Here is a 19940-nt window from a genome sequence, read left to right as displayed (position 1 = left end):
TCCTGAATGACGTCACCTCACACTGTGATTTCCACCAGGCTTTCCGAACTGCCTCCTGATTCGCATCCCCCAGCCACAATCTTTCATCCTTCTGCATTCAGAGTTACTCCTCTGAACCAACCTGATTGTGCATATCTGCTTAATACCCATCGCCATGTTTTATTACCTTGGGGACAAAAATCTCACCTCTTTACCCTAGCATTCAAGATTCTTCATGGTAGGGCCCGACTGTCATGTCAGTTTCGCCTGCCGTCTCTCCCCCCGCCACCCCACCCAACGCACCCTAAGCTGCAGCTATAGCAATCTTTTCAGTTCTTCAAACATCCCTCCAACTTTTGCCTAGAATGCTTCCTGCTTACCTTTGCTTCAGGTCCCAGCTTAAGGATCACCTCCAGAAATACCCCAGACCCCTGCCACCACTTGCCCATCCCCAGATGTCAGGTTTGCCCCTCCTGAGCTCTCACAGCTGCCTATACTTCTCACCACTGTTCAGACTGTTTGTTTCCTCCATTTTCCTCAGTAGACCTGGAAGACGGGAATTAAAACTTGTTCATTGGTGTGCCAGTGGTGTGCCTAGAAGGCTTCCAAATATTTCTGAAAATAAGGAGATATGCCAAATTTAGAAGGAAAACATCATAATCATTGGACCGGTTTATTGAAGCTGAGAAGTTTTCTCACAATCCAAATGGCTTCTGGTACAGGATGTGTGACACCTTTCTGACCACAAGGCCCCATCCACCAAACCAGGACAGATCAACACCTGTTTATCCTGGCATATAATTCAGCATTAAGATACTGCCACATGTGGGCTCTGCGACTGGATACAGATCAAGCTCTCTGGAACGTCTGTTTGCACACTTGGCCTTCACAGAACATTTCCTAGGGGCAGGGAGGAAGGGAAGACGAAAGAAGATGAGTTGGCATGTGGTCTATTACTATTAGTCACAACACTTCTGACACCAGGTACGTGGTGTCTTTTCCAATCCCATGTCTCCAACCCTCTGACGCCAAACTGGATGGTCAAGAGTTTTTCTTTTTTTAAAGTTTCACTTTTACTTGTATCTTTCTTTCTCTTTTTAAAAAAATATTTATTTATTTAGTTGCACCGGGTCTTAGTTGTGGCAGGCAGGCTCCTTAGTTGCAGCATGTGGGCTCCTTAGTTGTGGCATGCATGTGGGATCTAGTTCCCTGACCAGGGATTGAACCCAGGCCCACTGCATTGGGAGTGCGGAGTCTTATCCACTACTGGAATGGCCAAGAATTTACTTCAGTTCTGACACTGAGGACCAGAGCTAGTGCAGACCCCACAGGTCAAGGGCTTAGTCTCATGAGATTGCCCTTACTTCAGACATCAGTCACAAGTCCCAGGCCACCTATACTTCTGACCGAACAACTGTAAATTGGGGATTCCCACAACCCCCTCCCCTCAGGTTCAATACTTTGCCAGAATGGCTCACAGAAACACTCTTTACTTGTACTTACAGATTTATTGTAAAGGATGCAACTCAGGAAGAGCCAAACAGAAGAGATGCATAAGACAAGGTATCGCCGGGGGCGGGGCGGGGGGGGCGCGTTTGGCAGGGCGGGCAGAGCTCCAGGAGGGCTACCCTTCCAGCACTTCTATGTCTTTACCAACCAGGAAGCTCTCTGAACCCCCTTATGTAGGGGTTTTTATGGAGGTTTCATTACACAGGTATGATAGCTTAAATCACTGGTCATTGCTCATTAACTTAATCTCCAGATCCTCTTCCCTCACCCAAGCTCAGGGGCTGTGCTGAGAGTTCCAGCTTTCTAATCCGGCCTTGATCTTTCTTGGGACCAGCCCCCATCCTGAAGCTATCTAGGGTCCCCAGCCACCAGTCAGCTCATTAGCACACAGAAGACACTCTCATAACTCTGATTCCAGGGGTTTTAGGAACCAGGTACAAAGACCAAATATTTATTCATGTATGTATGTTTGTATGTATGTATACTCTATTTTTTTGGAATTTTTGAATTTTATCTTTTTTTTTATACATCAGGTTCTTATTAGTTATCCATTTTACACATATTAGTGTATACATGTCAATCCCAATCTCCCAATTCATCACCTCCACCCCTGCCACTTTCCCCCTTTGGTGTCTATACGTTTGTTCTCTACATCTGTGCCTCAATTTCTGCCCTGCAAACCGGTTCATCTGTACCATTTTTCTAGGTTCCACATACATGCGTTAGTATACGATATTTGTTTTTCTCTTTCTGACTTACTTCACTCTGTATGACAGTCTCTAGATCCATCCATGTCTCTACAAATGACCCAATTTTGTTCCTTTTTATGGCTGAGTAATAGTCCACTGTATATATGTACCACATCTTCTTTATCCATTCGTCTGTGGATGGGCATTTAGGTTGCTTCCATGACCTGGCTACTGTAAATAGCGCTGCAATGAACATTGGGGTGCATGTGTCTTTTTGAATTATAGTTTCTCTGGGTGTATGCCAGTAGTGGGATTGCTGGGTCATATGGTAATTCTGTTTTTAGTTTTTTAACTAAAAATATTCCATACTGTTCTCCATAGTGGCTGTATCAATTTACATTCCCACCAACAGTGCAAGAGGGTTCCCTTTTCTCCACACCCTCTCCAGCATTTGTTATTTGTAGATTTTCTGATGATGCCCGTTCTAACTGGTGTGAGGGGATACCTCATTGTAGTTTGGATTTGCATTTCTCTAATAGTTAGTGAAGTTGAGCAGCTTTTCATGTGCTTCTTGGTCATCTGTATGTCTTCTTTGGAGAAATGTCTATTTAGGTCTTCTGCCAATTTTCTGATTGGGTTGTTTGTTTGTTTAATACTGAGCTGCATGAGCTGTTTATATATTTTGGAGATTAATCCTTTGTCCGTTGATTCATTTGCAAATATTTTCTCCCATTCTGAGGGTTGTCTTTTTGTCTTGTTTGTAGTTTCCTTTGCTTTGCAAAAGCTTTGAAGTTTCATTAGGTCCCATTCGTTTATTTTTGTTTTTATTTCCATTATTCTAGGAGGTGTATCAAAAAAGATCTTGCTGTGATTTATGTCAGAGTGTTCTTCCTATGTCTTCCACTAAGAGTTTTATAGTGTCTGGTCTTACATTTAGGTCTCTAATCTATTTCGAGTTCATTTTTGTGTATGGTGCTAGGGAGTGTTCTAATTTCATTCTTTTACATGTAGCTCTCCAGTTTTCCCAACACCACTTATTGAAGAGACTGTCTTTTCTCCATTGTATATCTTCGCCTCCTTTTTCATAGATTAATTGACCATAGGTGTGTGGGTTTATCTCTGGGCTTTCTATCCTGTTCCATATATCTATATTTCTGTTTTTGTGCCAGTACCATATTGTCTTGATTACTGTAGCTTTGTAGTATAGTCTGAAGTCAGGGAGTCTGATTCCTCCAGCTCCATTTTTTCCCCTCAAGACCGCTTTGGCTATTTGGGGTCTTTTGTGTCTCCATACAAATTTTAAGATTTTTTGTTCTAGTTCTGTAAAAAATGCCACTGGTAATTTGATAGAGATTGCATTGAATCTGTAGATTGCTTTGGGTAGTATAGTCATTTGCACAATATTGACTCTTCCATTCCAAGAACATGGTATATCTCTCCATCTGTTTGTGTCATCTTTGAGTTCTTTCATCAGTGTCTTATAGTTTTCTATACAGGTACAGGTCTTTTACCTCCTTAGGTAGGTTTATTCCTAGGTATTTTATTCTTTTTGTTGCAGTCGTGAATGGGATTGTTCAAATATTTATTTTTATTGTATCACAGCTTGTAAGAATCATCCCAAGAGTATCCTTAGAGCAAGGGTCCTTCTATCCTCTGCTTCGGCAGAGTTCTTGGCTATGCCAAAGAAGGATGCATGCAATTTGAACATTACTTCTTACAGCCAACTAATCTGAATCCTCAAACAAATTTGTGTTTTCTTTGTAGGTTCATGTTACATTTTTGTGATGGCAAGTTTCTTAACTTTGTTTTTATTGCAAGAAGAGTGTGAGATCTGTCAACCTAAGAATCAAAATATCTTCAATGTCTTCGTAATCAAAGACTCCCCAGACTCTCAAATACCACCCATATCCAACTTTAACATGAGTGCTCTCATTTTGTTTTCATGGATCTCACCTAGATTTCACATGTATGTTGAGACTTAAAAAAACAGAGTTGGAAGCACCCATTCTTGTCAGACTTAGATTTGCATCTCTACTCTGCAACCTTGGGGAATTTCTAAATCTCAGTCTCTTCATTTGTAAATGGGAAAAATAGTGTCCCTTTCTCAGGACTGTCTTGAAGACTAAGTGAGAAAATGTACTCAAAGGATTTAGCTAAGTAATCACACGCAAAATCATCACTCAAAAACTGTAAGCCAGGGCTTCCCTGGTGGTGCAGTGGTTAAGAAACCGCCTGCCAATGCAGGGGACGTGGGTTCGAGCCCTGGTCTGGGAAGATCCCACATGCCGCGGAGCAACTAAGCCCGTTCGCCACAACTACTGAGCCTGCGCTCTACAGCCCGTGAGCCACAACTGCTGAGCCCACATGCCACAGCTACTGAAGCCCGTGCGCCTAGAACCCGTGCTCCACAACAAGAAAAGCCACCGCAACAAGAAGCCTGCGCACCACAACAAAGAGTAGTTGCTCACTGCAACTAGAGAAAGCCCGTGCTCCGCAACGAAGACCCAATGCAGCCACAAATAAATAAATAAATAAATATTTTTTTTAAAAAAATGTAAGCCATTGTAACATACCTGTATGGCAGGAAGAAATTCTCATTTTAAAAGCCATAATTAAGCCTTTATGTACAATTTTATACCCTCTAGATTATATTGAGAAATTATTGATTAGGTTGAGCTACAATTTGTATGGTTTTTAAGTGCTGGTGGCATAAGAAATTGATATACCCTTTTGGAAGCGAGTAAGGCAACAAAGTAGCAGGAGGCAATGATGTCTCTGACAACACTGATCCTCTCTGTGAATTCTTCCCAAGGGAATAAATCCATGCACGCAAAAAATTCTGTTTATATGAATTTAAGAAATAGCTGAGGGCTTCCCTGGTGGCGCAGTGGTTGAGAGGTTGCCTACCGACGCAGGGGACGTGGGTTCATGCCCTGGTCCGGGAAGATCCCACATGCCGCGGAGCGGCTGGGCCCGTGCACCATGGCTGCTGAGCCTGCATGTCTGGAGCCTGTGCTCCACAACAGGAGAGGCCACAACAGTGAGAGGCTCACATACCGCAAAAAAAAAAAAAAAGAAAGAAAAAGAAATAGCTGAAAACACCCTGAAATATTCCTGGACATTGAAATTAAGAAAATGTTTTACTAATATGAGAGTTCATGAACCTGATGGAATATTATGCAGCCAGTTTGCTACGTTATTATATGTATTCAATTTATACATGATGAATTCAATAGGGAAATTATTTAGAAACCTGGAATATGTTTTTCTATTGAATGAAAAGGAAGAATATTCTAACAGACTGGATGGTAAGATACCAAACTGAAAACAGTGAGTTGGGATGATAGGATTGCTGGGCATGGTTTCCTGTTTAGCATTTTCTTTAATAATCTCATCAGAAATAAGAACACTCAACAAGAAAATACAAACAACCCAATCAAAATGATGGGCAGAAGACCTAAATATACATTTCTCCAAAGAAGACATACAAATGGCCAATAGGCACATGAAAAGATGCTCAACATCGCTAATTATTAAAGAAATGCAAATCAAAATTACAATGAGGTACCAGCTCACACCAGTCAGAATGACCAGCATTAAAAAGTCTAAAAATAACATATGCTGGAGAGAGTGTGGAGAAAAGGGAGCCCTCCTACACTGTTGGTGGGAATGTCAATTGGTGCAGCCACTATGGAGAACAGTATGCAGGTTCCTTAAAAAAAGTAAAAATAGAATTGCCATATGACTCAGCAATCCCACTACTGGGCATATACCCAGAGAAAACCATACTTCAAAAAGACACATGCACCCCAATGTTCACTGCAGCACTGTTTACAATAGCCAGGTCACGGAAGCAACCTAAATGCCCATTGACAGATGAATGGATAAAGAAGGTGTGGTATATATATACAATGGAATATTACTCAGCCATGAAAAGGAACGATATTGGGTCATTTGTAGAGATGTGGATGGGCCTAGAGACTGTGAAGCAAGTGAGAAAGAGAAAAACAAATATATATTAACACATATATGTGGAATCTAGAAAAATCGTACAGTTGAACTGGTTTGCAAGGCAGAAATAGAGACACAGATGTAGAGAACAAATGTATGGACACCAAGGGGGGAAAGCAGGGGTGGGGGTGGGGTGAAATGAATTGGGAGATTGGGATTGACATGTATACACACTACTATGTATAAAATAGATAACAAGAACCTGCTGTATAAAAAATAATAATAATAAATTAATAAATACAAAAAACCCCCAAAGAATTACCATATGATCCAGCAATCCCACTCCTGAGCATATACCCAGACAAAACTGTAATTCAAAAAGATACATGCACCCCTATGTTCATAGCAGCATTATTCACAATAGCCAAGACATGGAAACAATCTAGATGTCCATTGACAGATGAATGGATAAAGAAGATATGATACACACACACACACACACACACACACACACACACACGATGGAATACTACTCAGCCATAAAAAAGAACAAAATAATGCCATTTGCAGTAACATGGATGCAACTAGAGATTATCATACTACGTGAAGTAAGTCAGACAGAGAAAAACAAATATCATATGACATCACTCATATGTGGAATCTAAAATATGATACAAATGAACCTATTTATGAAGCACAAACAGACTCACAGACATAGAGACCAGACTTGTGGTTGCCAAGGGCGGGGGAGGGAAGGGATGGACTGGGAGTTTGGGGTTAGTAGATGCAAACTATTACATATAGAATGGATGGACCACAAGGTCCTACTGTATGGCACAGGGAACTATACTCAATGTCCTGGGGTAAACCATAATAGAAAAGAATATAAAAAAGAATATAGGGCTTCCCTGGTGGCGCAGTGGTTGAGAGTCCGCCTGCTGATGTAGGGGACACGGGTTCGTGCCCCGGTCCGGGAAGATCCCACATGCTGCGGAGCGGCTGGGCCCATGAGCCATGGCCGCTGAGCCTGAGCGTCCGGAGCCTGTGCTCCGCAACGGGAGGGGCCACAACAGTGAGAGGCCCGAGTAACGCAAAAAAAAAAAAAAAAAAAAAAAAATATATATATATATATATATATATATATATATATATATATAACTGAGTCACTGCTGTACAGCAGAAATTAACACATTGTAAATCAACTATATTTCAATAAAATTAAAAAAAGAACAAAACAGGGCAAGTACCAGGTAGAGTTGGTCCCCTTCAATCCAATGGGTCCAGCCTCTGTTCTTCTTTTGCCCCTTCTGCACACAGGTGAGTCTGTCATTGTCCCAGATGACCAAGCTCTGCATGAGGGATGGGAGAAAATACTGGTTTGCTCTAGCAACATCCTCAGGTATTACCAGGGAAGGTGCCAAGGTAACCTTGCAAAACTAAAAGCCTACGTCATTACTTTAATTTTTACCTTGCATTTTCTGTTATCCAGGCCTTTGTTATCCTCATCAAATTCTTCTCCAACTTTAAATTTCACAAGGTAGTTCCTGAAGCTGCTGTTCGTGTGGATGGTAAAAGAATCCCCATTCTGCTCAATCACTTTCTGTGGTTTCAGCAGCCTGGCTATCTTACGCGTGGCAAAGTCAATATCTTAAAAATAATTTTTTAGAAAGAAAAGAAGACATTTCAACATTTCCTTGAGATGCAAAGACTAAGAATTTGGCAGCTGTCCTCAAAATCACTGCATTTGATGGCTAGTCTTGCTTTTACAACTTCAGTGTCGTTCGTTTCCTGACAAAATTGGATCTACAGGGTCAGCTATCCTGGCAAATCTCCTTCCAGAGGCTGATTAAAAATCTTGAACAGCTTTCAGGGAAAGTTCATTTGGCTGGCTGTGCGTTAGGTGATGGATTTGAAGCTGGGCATGGCAGAGACAGTTCTGGGAATCCCCTCAGAGGCTGACAAGAGGACGAGGAAGCCAAGGGGACTGGGCTCAGGCCCCAATCCAGCCTCAGTCACAGATGCCTTTTTCTGCTTTATACATTTACACTTCCAATTAAGACAGCATTTGAACAGTTTCTGAACACAGGGGAAAAAAACAAAACAAAACAAAGCACCTCTAACAAAAAAGAAAAACAAACAGAGAATTCCCTGGCAGTCCAGTGGTTAGGACTCGACGTTTTTACTGCCAAGAGCCTGGGTTCGATCCCTGGTCGGGGAACTAAGATCCTGCAAGCTGTGTGGTGCAGCCAAACAAAAACTTAATAATTTAAATTTTTTTTTTAATTTTAAAAATTAAAACAAGAAAAAAATTAAAATGAAAAAAGAGGAAATAAAGCACCTCAAAAAACATTGTAATCATGCAAATACTACTATACATTGAGAAATCTTTAATAAGCTTTAAAAGAGTCACACACCAAAACATGGAACACTGAGACGATCAGCATTTTGGTATAGACAGCTCCCATTAAGTGGCTATCAACCCATTAGGTACTAGAGGTAAGGGTTGCTATTTTATTTTATTTATTTTATTTATTTATTTTTAACATCTTTATTGGAGTATAATTGTTTTACAATGGTGTGTTAGTTTCTGCTTTATAACAAAGTGAATCAGCTATTCATATACATATAACCCCAAATCTCCTCCCGCTTGTGTCTCCCTCCCACCCTCCCTATCCCACCCCTCTAGGTGGTCACAAAGCACCGAGCTGATCTCCCTGTGCTATGCGGCTGCTTCCCACTAGCGATCTATTTTACATTTGGTAGTGTATGTATGTCCGTGCCACTCTCTCACTTTGTCCCAGCTAGGGGCAGGACAGGAATAAAGACGCAGATGTAGAGAATGGACTTGAGGACACAGGGTTGCTATCTTAAATAGGGAAGCCAAGTGCCATTTCAGCCAGAGCTGAGGGAGATGACGAAGTGAGCTGTAAGCTGTGCAGATCTGGGGGGAAAGAAGTGTAAGACAGAGGTCACAAGGATCCCAGGAAGGGCGTGCCAGATGGTCTCAGGAACACCCAGGAGCCTGGGGTGGCTGGAGCAGAATGAGGGAGATTGAGGAGGAGGAGGAGACCTAGAGATGAGATGCGAGGGGACAGTAAGGACCATCGGGCTTCAACCCAGAGCAAGATGGAGTCAGCTGGGAGCCACTGGAACGTTTAGAGCAGGTGACACGATCTGACATGATCAGGCAGTCACAGCGATATGCTGGCTCGTCACCCTGGACAATTCTATGAGTCACAGGGCATGGTTCTCCTATTTAGGGATTGTCCTATTATGTAGAATAAAGTTTTAGGAATCTTCATTGCAGAGACTTACGTACCTCATTGCAGGTAGCTTGGTCCCAGAGTTGATCCCTGTTTTAATTTGTTTGCCTAACAGATTGGGTTTTTCCTGACACGACTGCCACTTGGGGTTAGCTATGCTTCTCGGGGCCAGGTGCCTCATACTTCCATTTCCAGCCTAGAAAACGTGGCCAAGCCCTGAGTAGGGGTCCTTCAGCATCTCATTAGCCCCCACCCATTTCTTTTGTCTTCTTAAAAATTTTTTCTCTTTTTTTGGCCTCGCCACGTGGCTTGCGGGATCCTGGTTCTCTGAACAGGGATTGAACCTGGGCAGTGACAGCGCAGAGTCCTAACCACTGGACTGCTAAGGAATTCCCAGTCCCACCCATTTCTAAGCTCAATGATAGTATAAATGTTTTAGAATGAAATAATGCCATTTGCAGCCACATGGATGGACCTAGAGATTATCATACTAAGTGAAGTAAGTCAGAAAGAGAAAGACAAATACCATATAATATCATTTATATGTGGAATCTAAAATATAAATATCTACGAAACAGAAACAGACTCACAGACATAGACTCACACCCCTCTTGTGGCTGGCAAGAGGGGTGGAGTGGGGGAGGGAAGGATTGGGAGTTTGGGATTAGCAGGTGCAAACTATTATATATAGGATGGATCAACAACAAGGTCCTACTGTATAGCACAGGGAACTCTATTCAATAACCTGTGATAAACCATAACGGAAAAGAACATGAAAAAGAATACAAACGTATAACTCAATCACTGTTTTACAGCAGAAATCAACACAACATTGTAAATCAACTATACTTCAATAAAATTTTTTTTTAGTTTTTTTAACCTAGAACTCAAGTTTTTAGCATGAAATGCAAATGATCCAGTCTTTACTTGTTTTCAAAAATGTTTAAACATTGAGGCTAAACCCTTAAAATATTTATCTGATTATTAAAATGACCAAGCCATATTTAAAATAGTTATCACTGACTTTCCTTAAACCCTATTCCGTATGTGGAACAAAAACAAACAAGAGGGCTTCCTTGGTGGCACAGTGGTTAAGAATCCGCCTGCCAATGCAGGGGACATGGGTTCGAGCCCTGGTCCGGGAAGATCCCACATGCCGCAGAGCAACTAAACCCGTGCGCCACAACTACTGAGCCCGTGCTCTAGAGCCCGCGAGCCACAACTACTGAGCCTGCATGCCACAACTACTGAAGCCCACCCGCCTGGAGCTCATGCTCCACAAGAGAAGCCATTGCAATGAAAAGCCCGCACACCTCAACGAAGAGTAGCCCCCACTCACCGCAACTAGAGAAAGCCTGCGTGCAGCAACGAAGACCCAACACAGCCAAAAATAAATAAATTAAAACAACAAACAAAAGCAAACAAACAAGAATCCAAACTTTAGATAATTACTTTACATCAGTTATGCTTTTACCATCAGTGAGATGATTTGTTGCTAGTAAATTTATAATTAGTACTACTGTTACTGAAAGCTCGGCCTCTCTGCGCACCGGCGCCTAATCAAATCCAGGAGACAGAGTTTTGGGTGAAGTAGAAAAGGAGAGCTTTATTGCTTTGCCAGGCAAAGGGGCACACAGCAGGCTTTGGCCTCGAAAAACTGTGTGTCCCAACCCCAGAGGATTTGATGAAGGGTTTTATAACAGTGGTTCAAAGGCGGGGAAGTCTCTGACAAGATTAGGGTGTGAGCAGGGTTTGCACTTCCTTAACCTCATCTCATGTGGTCATCTCCTCATCTTAATGAGCTTCCCTGGTCCCTTTAATCTTGCCTCAGGTGGTTTCTTGGCTGCAACTTCTTGATTAGCAACTGTTGGAAATCCGCCCTTTGGAACTCAGGGAAGGTCATGGAGGCTGGAGTCTTGCCTGTAAGAAATGGTAGACAGGGACCTCCCTGGTGGCGCAGTGGAATCCACCTGCCAATGCAGGGGACACGGGTTCGAGCCCTGGTCCGGGAAGATCCCACATGCAGCGGAGCAGCTAAGCCCGTGCGCCACAACTACTGAGCCTGCGTGCTGCAACTGCTGAAGCCCACCTGCCTCGAGCTTATGCTCCACAAGAGAAGCCACTGCAGTGAGAAGCCCGTGTACCTCAACGAAGAGTAGCCCCCGCTCACCGCAACTAGAGAAAGCCTGCGCACAGCAACGAAGACCCAACACAGCCAAAAATAAATAAATAAATAAATAAATTTTAAAAACCGGTGGACAGGGACTTCCCTGGTGGTCCAGTGGTTAAGAACCTGCCTTCCAATGCAGGGTACTCAGGTTTGATTCCTGGTTGGGGAAATAAGATCCCACATGCTGTGGGGCATCTAAGCCCCCACACCACAACTAGAGAGGAGCCCGCAAGCCGCCACTAGAGAAGCCTGTGCCACAACAAAAGATCCTGCGTGCCGCAACTAAGACCCGACACAGCCAAATAAATAAATATTTTCAAAAAAGAAGAAGAAATGGTGGACAAAAGAAGGCCTCCGTGCGCAGGCCAAACTCGGTTTCACTACCACATTGTAAGATTGTCACTTAACAGATTTGCAGTTGCAAGGTTGGCCTTTTTAAAGATCAAAATTTAAATTAGCTTAAGTTCTGGTCATTTTCTGCCAGGTCTACACTTACCATGACCTCAGTGGCCAAATGGCTTTACTGCTCATAAGGCTTTTGTCCAGGTCAAACCATGCTTTTCCACACCATTAGATTTTTCAGTAGGAAACAAGACATTCCAGCAGGAGGAGGAAACAATCTAAAGGATGCACATCCTATTACAAGGATGTGTGTGAGCATACACATTTTAGGGCAGGATCTCAAAGAGGCCAACACAAACATTTACTTTTCTAAACTTCATGTGTTCACATTAACCCTTCATCCCAAAGCCACTTCTAATCTTGAGGCAATGTGGGTCTTGGAGCCAAGAGATACTGGCTTTAAATCCAGTTTATGTGGTAACCTTGGACAAGCTGGTGACATCCCTGCCTTCTCATGTTCATGAGATTAAAGGGGAGTCCAGACAAGATGGTCAAGCCCTTGCAGGCATTAGCACAGCATTCTTTCCTGCCTAGAGCTTCACACCTTGGGTCTTCCTTTGCTATTGTGGGGTCCACCAAGAACTCCCAAATCCAGAGCTAGCTCCTCCAGTCTTTAGAACCCAAGCAAACTTTCTTCAATGTCCAAAGGACAAATTGCCTTTCTTCTCCCTGCAATGTGGCAGAAGCTAGGAAAGCACAGTATCAGAGCCATGTTGGGGAGTTGCAGGATCAGCCCTAGTCAGAAAGGAGTAATTTTCCCCCTCAAAAGAGATGCTGGGGGACTTCCCTGGTGGCGCAGTGGTTAAGAATCTGCCTGCCAATGCAGGAAACACGGGTTCGAGCCCTGGTCCGGGAAGATCCCACATGCCACGGAGCAACTAAGCCTGTGCGCCACAACTACTGAGCCTGCACTCTAGAGTTCGTGAGCCACAACCACTGAAGCCCGCCTGCCTAGAGCCCGTGCTCCGCAACAATAGAAGCCACCGCGATGAGAAGACTGCGCACCACAACGAAGAGTAGCCCCTGCTCGCCGCAACTAGAGAAAGCCCGTGTGCAGCAACGAAGACCAAGTGCAGCCAAAAATAAATAAATAGATACATTTATAAAAGAAAAAACAACCATAAACATTTTTAAAGGGAGAATCATCTGGGGAGGGGGTCAGAGTCTTTGCTCTCTTCCACTGTGTGCAGACTTTCAGGGTGGTGTTCTAGGAATCTTGTGCTCAGTCTGAAGTTACCATCATCCACCTGGGTGGAGACCTTAGTTCCCGCAGAAGAACTCAAGCATAAGAACTCTGAGATGCTCGTCACTGAATGTTCTTTAACAGATTGTTATGTATGTTCCTTGAGGAGGAACAAGGACCCTGCCCCAAGGCTGCACTATTGTTTCTTGACTGCTCCTCCTTTGTTTCTGCACTCCCTACTTTCCCTGATAAGCAACTTGAATCTTACCTTTGGAACTCAGGGAAGGTCCAGGAAACTGAATGAAGCCTACTTCCTACAAATAAGAAAGGAGGGACACAGAAAGGATTTGTACCCATGAGGGCCCCACAGGATTCTACTCAGTTTCAGAATCACCTAAGAATCTGGCTGAATGCAGATACTGATTCCATAGATCCATAGATGAGGCACAAGTGTCTGCATTCTCAGGAGTTCTGCTGGTCCTTGAGCAACAAGATCCTACAATCATCTGGATCTGGGCCCCTATTTTGCCCAGGAAAAATGCATTGACCCTGGAGTCTATGTTTTTACATGTGGAAGGCAGAAGAGAGTGTTTGCCACACCAATAGCCATGTGTGCCAAATCATTTTCTTCCCAGGGTTTTGGCAACTGGCAATAGGTTTTAGGCTGATTTCAGCTATTGTATAAAATGCTAATGTAAGCAGATAGGTTAGGGGGTCCCCCAGAGAAAGAGAACCAGGCTGGCTTTCTTGACATAAGAGAAACCATTTTTGGCCTTGCCATTTTTATTTTTTTGGTGTTGCCTTTTATTTTTATTTTAGTTTAGTTTAGTTTTTGGCCATGCCGTGTGGTATGTGGGGTCTTAGTTCCCCAGGGATTGAACCCACGCCCCCTGCATTGGAAGCACAGAGTCTTAATCGCTGGACCACCAGGGAAGTCCCATGGCCTAGCCATTTTGTGATCTAAGCCTGGCCATAATGAGTGCCCTTGAGCAGGTCTTAGTAATGCAGGAACAAAGGAAAAGCCGTCAAGAAAAAATAGTTCAGCAATAAAAGAGTCCTACTTCCGTAAGCAGCTATTTTGCCCCTTTCCTGCTTGCCTATTTCTGTTCCCCTTAAACCTTAATTATGACAATGACATCACTAGGTAACATTTAACCTAACTCCTGACTTATGCCCTACTAAATGTCCACAATGCCTTGCCTAACCTGTTGATTCTTTCCGTAGATTAAAAGAAGTAGGAATGAAGAATTAAGTAAAGAATGACTAGTTTTCTACCCTCAGCAACTCCCTGAGCAAATTTACAGGCAGACCACACATGCAAAATAGCATCCAAAGGGAGATCAGGAGAAGTCAGCAGGTTTGCAAGCAACGGAAAAATGACGAAGAATCTGACCTCCTACCTTAATAATTAACTGAGATTTTTTCCCCCTTTTTCCCTTTAAAAACTTTCATGGCTGAGCATAATCTTTGGAGTTGGTTTTGGGACATGAGTCCAACTTCTCCCCAGATTGCCAGCTTTTCTGATTAAAGCGACTTCCCTTTCTACCAACACTTGCCTCTTTAGTACTGGCTTTTGAGCAGAAGCGGAACCTGAGTTTGGTAACAATTCCTCCTCAAGGAATATACAGAACAATCTGATACAGTCTTAGTTCCACAGGAACTAAGGCCCCCACCCAGGTGGAGGATATGATGGTGTTAACCCTCCTGAGTTGAATCAACTAAAGCTTGGACTCTGCCCAATTCTATGCTGAATCCTCCTCTGCGCAAACCCCTTCATGAATATGCATATACCCTTAGCTTAAAACTTCACCAATTTTGCTATTCAGGGAGACAGTGCTTTGGGAAAGATCCACAGTGTTGTCCTTACTTGCTGCAAGAAATAATAAGTCCTTTCTTCTCCTGATCTTTGGCTTGGTTGTGTCTTTTGGCTGGACACCCACCAAGAGGCGAACCCAGATTTCAGGTAACACTAAGAGATCCCTTGGTTTGTATTTTAGACACTCTAGAATATCGAATCTGATCCAACCACCTCTAACAGATGGGGAATCTAAATGAACTCAGAGGTTATATGACTTTGATTCTATTACCAACAATCACCAGCTAGTTATCTGGGTTTCCAGTTTGGTGGTCTGTTATACTAACTAGTCTCTACTCCAGCATCCTTAGCACACTTATATTTCTTTTGGGAAACAGACTGCAAATAACAGTTGATGTGTTGTCTGGATCTAGTATCTTTCTGGAACCTGAACCAAATGTAAAAAAGGGAGTAGTGAGGCAGGATATTGACTCAATACTCTATGGCTTAATCCTTTGTGAAATGGGTTGGATGATAAATGAATATAGCTAATGTAAATAACTAGCCTCTGTTGGCCTCTAGGATCTAATACAGTGGCATATAATTGATAAGCTTCTACTGAAATCACGAAAAAGAAAGTATCAAACAAGGGGTCATAGCAGAGCGTAAAGAAAAGCAAGACAGTATTGGGGACAGGTGAAGGATTCCATGAATACACATTTGAAAAACACTAACTGCAACACTCAGAAGGCTCCTTTGCGATACGTGACAGGCTTAACAAAAGATGACTTCGCACACTTGAAATGCTGACCCTGACTCCATTCCCTGTTTTCTTCTCTAAGAAATTTGCTCTAAAAGCCATAGAGGGCCTTCCCTGGTGGTGCAGTGGTAAAGAATCCACCTTCCAATGCTGGGGACGTGGGTCGAACCCTGGTCTGTGAGCTAAGATCCCACATGCCACGGGGCAACTAAGCCCACACGCCGTAACTACTGAGTTTGCGCGCCTCAGCGAGAGAGCCCCCCTGCTGCAAACTACAAAGCCCAGGCCCTCTGGAGCCTGTGCGCCACAACTAGAGAGAGAAAACCTGCATGCCACAACTAGAGAGAAGCCTGTGTGCTGCAACAAAGAGCCCGTACCACAACGAAAGATCCCGCATGCCGCAACTGACCCAATGCAGCCAAGTAAATAAATAAATAAACGCCAGCCATGGAAATGGTTAAAGAGAAAGAGCATAGCAAGGCAAAATTCAAAGCCATCCCCTGGTCTTTAGCACGTTATCCTCCGTAAAAAAGCCAGATACTAGCCAGAGAAACCAGGGAAGAAAGCACTTATGGTAACATGTCGCCGCTAATTTGGGGGTGAGGAGATTAAGTACATTATCAGGAATTTACTGCTTTTGGGAAAAGTCATCATTAATTCCTTCTTATGAATGGGAAAGAGAGGAAATGAGATTCAGGTGAAGGTAGAATATGCCACCCTCAAATGTGCCACTTTGTCATAGTGACTATTTTGAAATGAAGATGATTGGGAAGCAGATAGAAGAAAAACTCTCTGCCCTTCCCCCAGAAGCAGGACATAATTGTGCAAATGTGTCACCCCCCCGCCCCGTACCAGGTTGGACAGAAGTTAGGGAGACAACACTAGATTCCTATCAGCCTAGAGATGGCATCAGATTTTACATAATAGACTTTACGAACTAGCTCTCATTTTCCGTTAGTTCCTCCATGTATTTATCTTCCCACAATTTGCCACCCCTAGGAAGTCAAAGCCCTTTTCTTTGTCTTGTCACTCTTTGCTGAGATGCCACATAACCAAGTTCTAACCACTCTGAGATGCTCATCACTGAATGTTCCTGTGTGTATTCACCATGCATGTGCTAACAAACTTCTCTTTGTTTGTGTCTTGTTACTCTTTTTTAAAATAATTAATTAATTAATTTTTGGCTGCACTGGGTCTTCGTTGCAGTGCTCGTGCTTCTCACTGTGGTGGCTTCTCTTGTTGTGGAGCATGGGCTCTAGGTGCGTGGGTTTTAGTAGTTGTGGCACGTGGGCTTCAGTAGTTGTGGCTCGCGGGCTCTAGAGCTCAGGCTCAGTAGTTGTGGCGCACGGGTTTAGCTGCTCCGCGGCTTGTGGGATCTTCCTGGACTAGGGCTCGCACCCATCTCCCCTGCATTGGCAGGCGGATTCTTAACCACTGGGCCACCAGGGAAGTCCCTACTCTGTCTTTTTTAGTCTAATTAACAGGGCTCCAGCCAATGAACTTAAGATGGGTAGAGGAAAAATACTTTTTCCTTGCCTATGAGGTTTTGTGTCAGTATGAATCAGATTTAGTTTGAGAAGTTCCAGACTTCCCTACTTAGTGTGAGAAAGGGAGGGGAGAATCTTACCATAGGCTGGGAGATCTTAAAAACACACAGGAGCCTTAGAACCGTACATTTCAAAGTGGTTAAAATGGCCGATTTTATGTTATATTTATTTTAGCACAATTAAAAGAAAAAAGAAATAAAATGGATCCCCCTGCTCTCAGTTTACAGATGGGGAAACTGAGGCCCAGGTCAGATAATGAGGAGGCGGAGCCAGAGCAGTCCCCAGGCCCCTAGACTCCCAGCAACTCTGGCCCAACTGTCAATAGCGCCACTGATGGGTGTCATTTAGGCGAAAGTGCTTGGCACAGAGTAGGTGCTCAGAACTATCAAGTCTGAAGAATTAAACTAAGGGTAGGACGAACTAAGAATCGGCACGGAAGGGAGGCGTTCTACAGTCCCGGCAGGAAATAAACTCTTGAGGCCCCGCCGGCCCCCTACGCACCTGGAGGCCCCCGCTTTCCCTTCCCTCCGCGCCTAGAGCGCCGGAGCCCAAGCCGGGCAGGGGGCGGTGGAAGCGACCCCCCACAGACGGCCACCCACAGTCCTCCCGGCTGGAATTGGGCCCCGGGGTAGGGGGGGACGGGGTAGTGGCCTCTGAGGGGTCTGGGTTTCTTGACCCTCCTCAAGCCCTCGAGGGAAGGAGAAGCCAGAAAACTGAAGATTTCAAACGTAGCTCCCGAACTCCACCGGGCACCAGAGTCACCTGGGGGCGCAGGCGCGGCCGGAGACCGGCTGGGGAAGGTCCTCTGGGGCCCGGGAATCCGCGTCCCGGACCAGCTCCAGGTGATGTTGATGCGGCCGGCCGGGACCTCCCCGGGACGGCCACTGGGCTCGGGGAATCCCAGAGCCGCCGCCCGGAGCCTCGCGTTCAAGCGGCTGCGCAGCGAGGTTCTCTCGGGAGGGGCTTTGGGCCGGGGCGCCCCCTCACCCGGATGGACCCCCATCGTGTCCCCGAGCCTCCCAGCGAGGTGGGCCCATGCCACCCGCGCCCCCTCCTGCTTGGAAGTCCGCGATAGGACAGGAGCCTCGGCCGCGGGGTAGAGACGCACGGGGCACCGGCGGACACACGGAAGGGCAGGCAGAGAGACTCGCGGACGGGGGAGAAAGAAGGACGGGGAACGGGTGGGCGGACGGGGGACAGGAGGAAGGACGGGAGGGACCGGGACATGGGCAGACGGGTGGGGGGGGCAAGGGGATGGGGGAGACCGAAGGATGGGGGGACAGGCAGACCGACTGGAGGACTGGCAGACGAACGGGGGTGGGAGTCCGACGGTCAGACAGACGGACAGCGAGACGGAGGATGGACGGGGGTGGGGAAGCGGGGTAACCGGCGGATCCTCAGGCAGACGGGGGGACGGAAGGACGGACGGACAAGGGTGAGGGGAGACAGGGAGACTGACCCACAGGACAGCCCGGCCTCCTCCGCCCTGACCCGGACGCGCGGCCGGAGCCCGAGGCCCCCGCACGGCCCCCCCGGCCCTACCTAGGGCCAGCATGTAGCCCTCCAAGTTGTCGCTGCTGAGCAGGTTCCAGGTGCCGCTGAGGTCGGCGGGCATGGCGGGGCTGGGGGCGGCACTGGCGGTGGGCGGTGGGGACTCGGGAGGTAAATGTGTGGCCGGGGAGGTGGGGCCTCCGGGAAGCCCGCCCCACTCTTGGCCTCCTTCGCCACGCGCTCCTGGATTTCTGCTACCTCCCTTTTGGAGATAGCTCAGTTTTCCTTTGGGCTTCCTCCTCTCTGCTTTAACTCCAAATCGTGATCACAGCCACACTGTTTTCTCTGCCTACACGTTACTAACCAAGGGATCTCCTTCAAAGGCATGGCATTGATTACTGTGTCAGCTGCAAATAATAAACCAATAAATCCAACTCCAGTGGTCTCAATAAATAGGGGGTTATTTTCCTTACCTATCAAGCAGCCCTGGGATAAGCAGTTGCAGGTGATGATACGGCAGCTCCACTGTCACGGAAGTGGCACCTCTGTGATTCTCCCAGCTCTGTGATTCCTGCCGGTCACCTCACTGTGATGAGTTGGCTGCTGGGTTTCCAGCCGGAACATCCACATTCCGCGAAAGAAGGGGTAGAGCACCACTTGCCATTATCCCTTCATCAGATTTCTGTTTACCCTCATTGGCCCAAACTGTGTCTTATGCTACTTCTAACTGCAAGGGAGCCTGGGGAATCTAGTATCTAGTCCTTAGCCTTGTCAGTACAGAAAGGCCAAAGAGTAAGGTGTTGGGAATGTGGGCTAACCTATAATAGCCACAAACACCCTGTCTATAGGCTGGCTCCAAGACTTACCTGTCCATTTCTTTTCTTTTATTTCTATTTTTTAAAAAAATGTTATTGGAGTATAGTTGATTTACAATGTTGTGTTAGTTTCAGGTGTACAGCTTATCTGTCCATTTCTGATCTCTCCCGTGAGCTCTAGACTCAAGTATATTAATAGCCAACATTTATTGAGTGATTACTATGTGTATTATCATTTATCACAAAATTCTACCTCTCCAATAGTTACTTTAGTATCTCCATTTGACAGAGACAAAACCTGAGACACAGAGAGGTTAAGTAACTTGCCCAAGTTCATACAGTTGGTGGAAGAGTCTGGATTCGATCTCAGGCAGCCTGACTCCAGA

At 45.1% G+C, this 19940-nt stretch overlaps 1 protein-coding gene across 1 annotated transcript; it reads right to left on the bottom strand.

The window, feature by feature from the left end:
* Positions 1-647: 647 nt before the first annotated feature.
* RBP7 (retinol binding protein 7) lies at positions 648-18910 on the bottom strand. The gene is made up of 4 exons (XM_060030733.1): positions 18791-18910; positions 7597-7775; positions 7376-7477; positions 648-879 (listed from the first exon to the last, which is right to left on the bottom strand). The coding sequence occupies exons 1-4, from the start codon at positions 18861-18863 to the stop codon at positions 829-831; spliced, it is 405 nt and encodes a 134-aa protein (XP_059886716.1). The 5' UTR covers positions 18864-18910; the 3' UTR covers positions 648-828.
* Positions 18911-19940: the final 1030 nt, after the last annotated feature.

The sequence above is a fragment of the Delphinus delphis genome, chromosome 1 (assembly GCF_949987515.2).
Source record: "Delphinus delphis chromosome 1, mDelDel1.2, whole genome shotgun sequence".
NCBI classification, from domain to species: domain Eukaryota; kingdom Metazoa; phylum Chordata; class Mammalia; order Artiodactyla; family Delphinidae; genus Delphinus; species Delphinus delphis.
The sequence above is the reverse complement of the archived record's forward strand: the minus strand, read 5'-3'. Positions and strand labels throughout refer to the sequence as shown.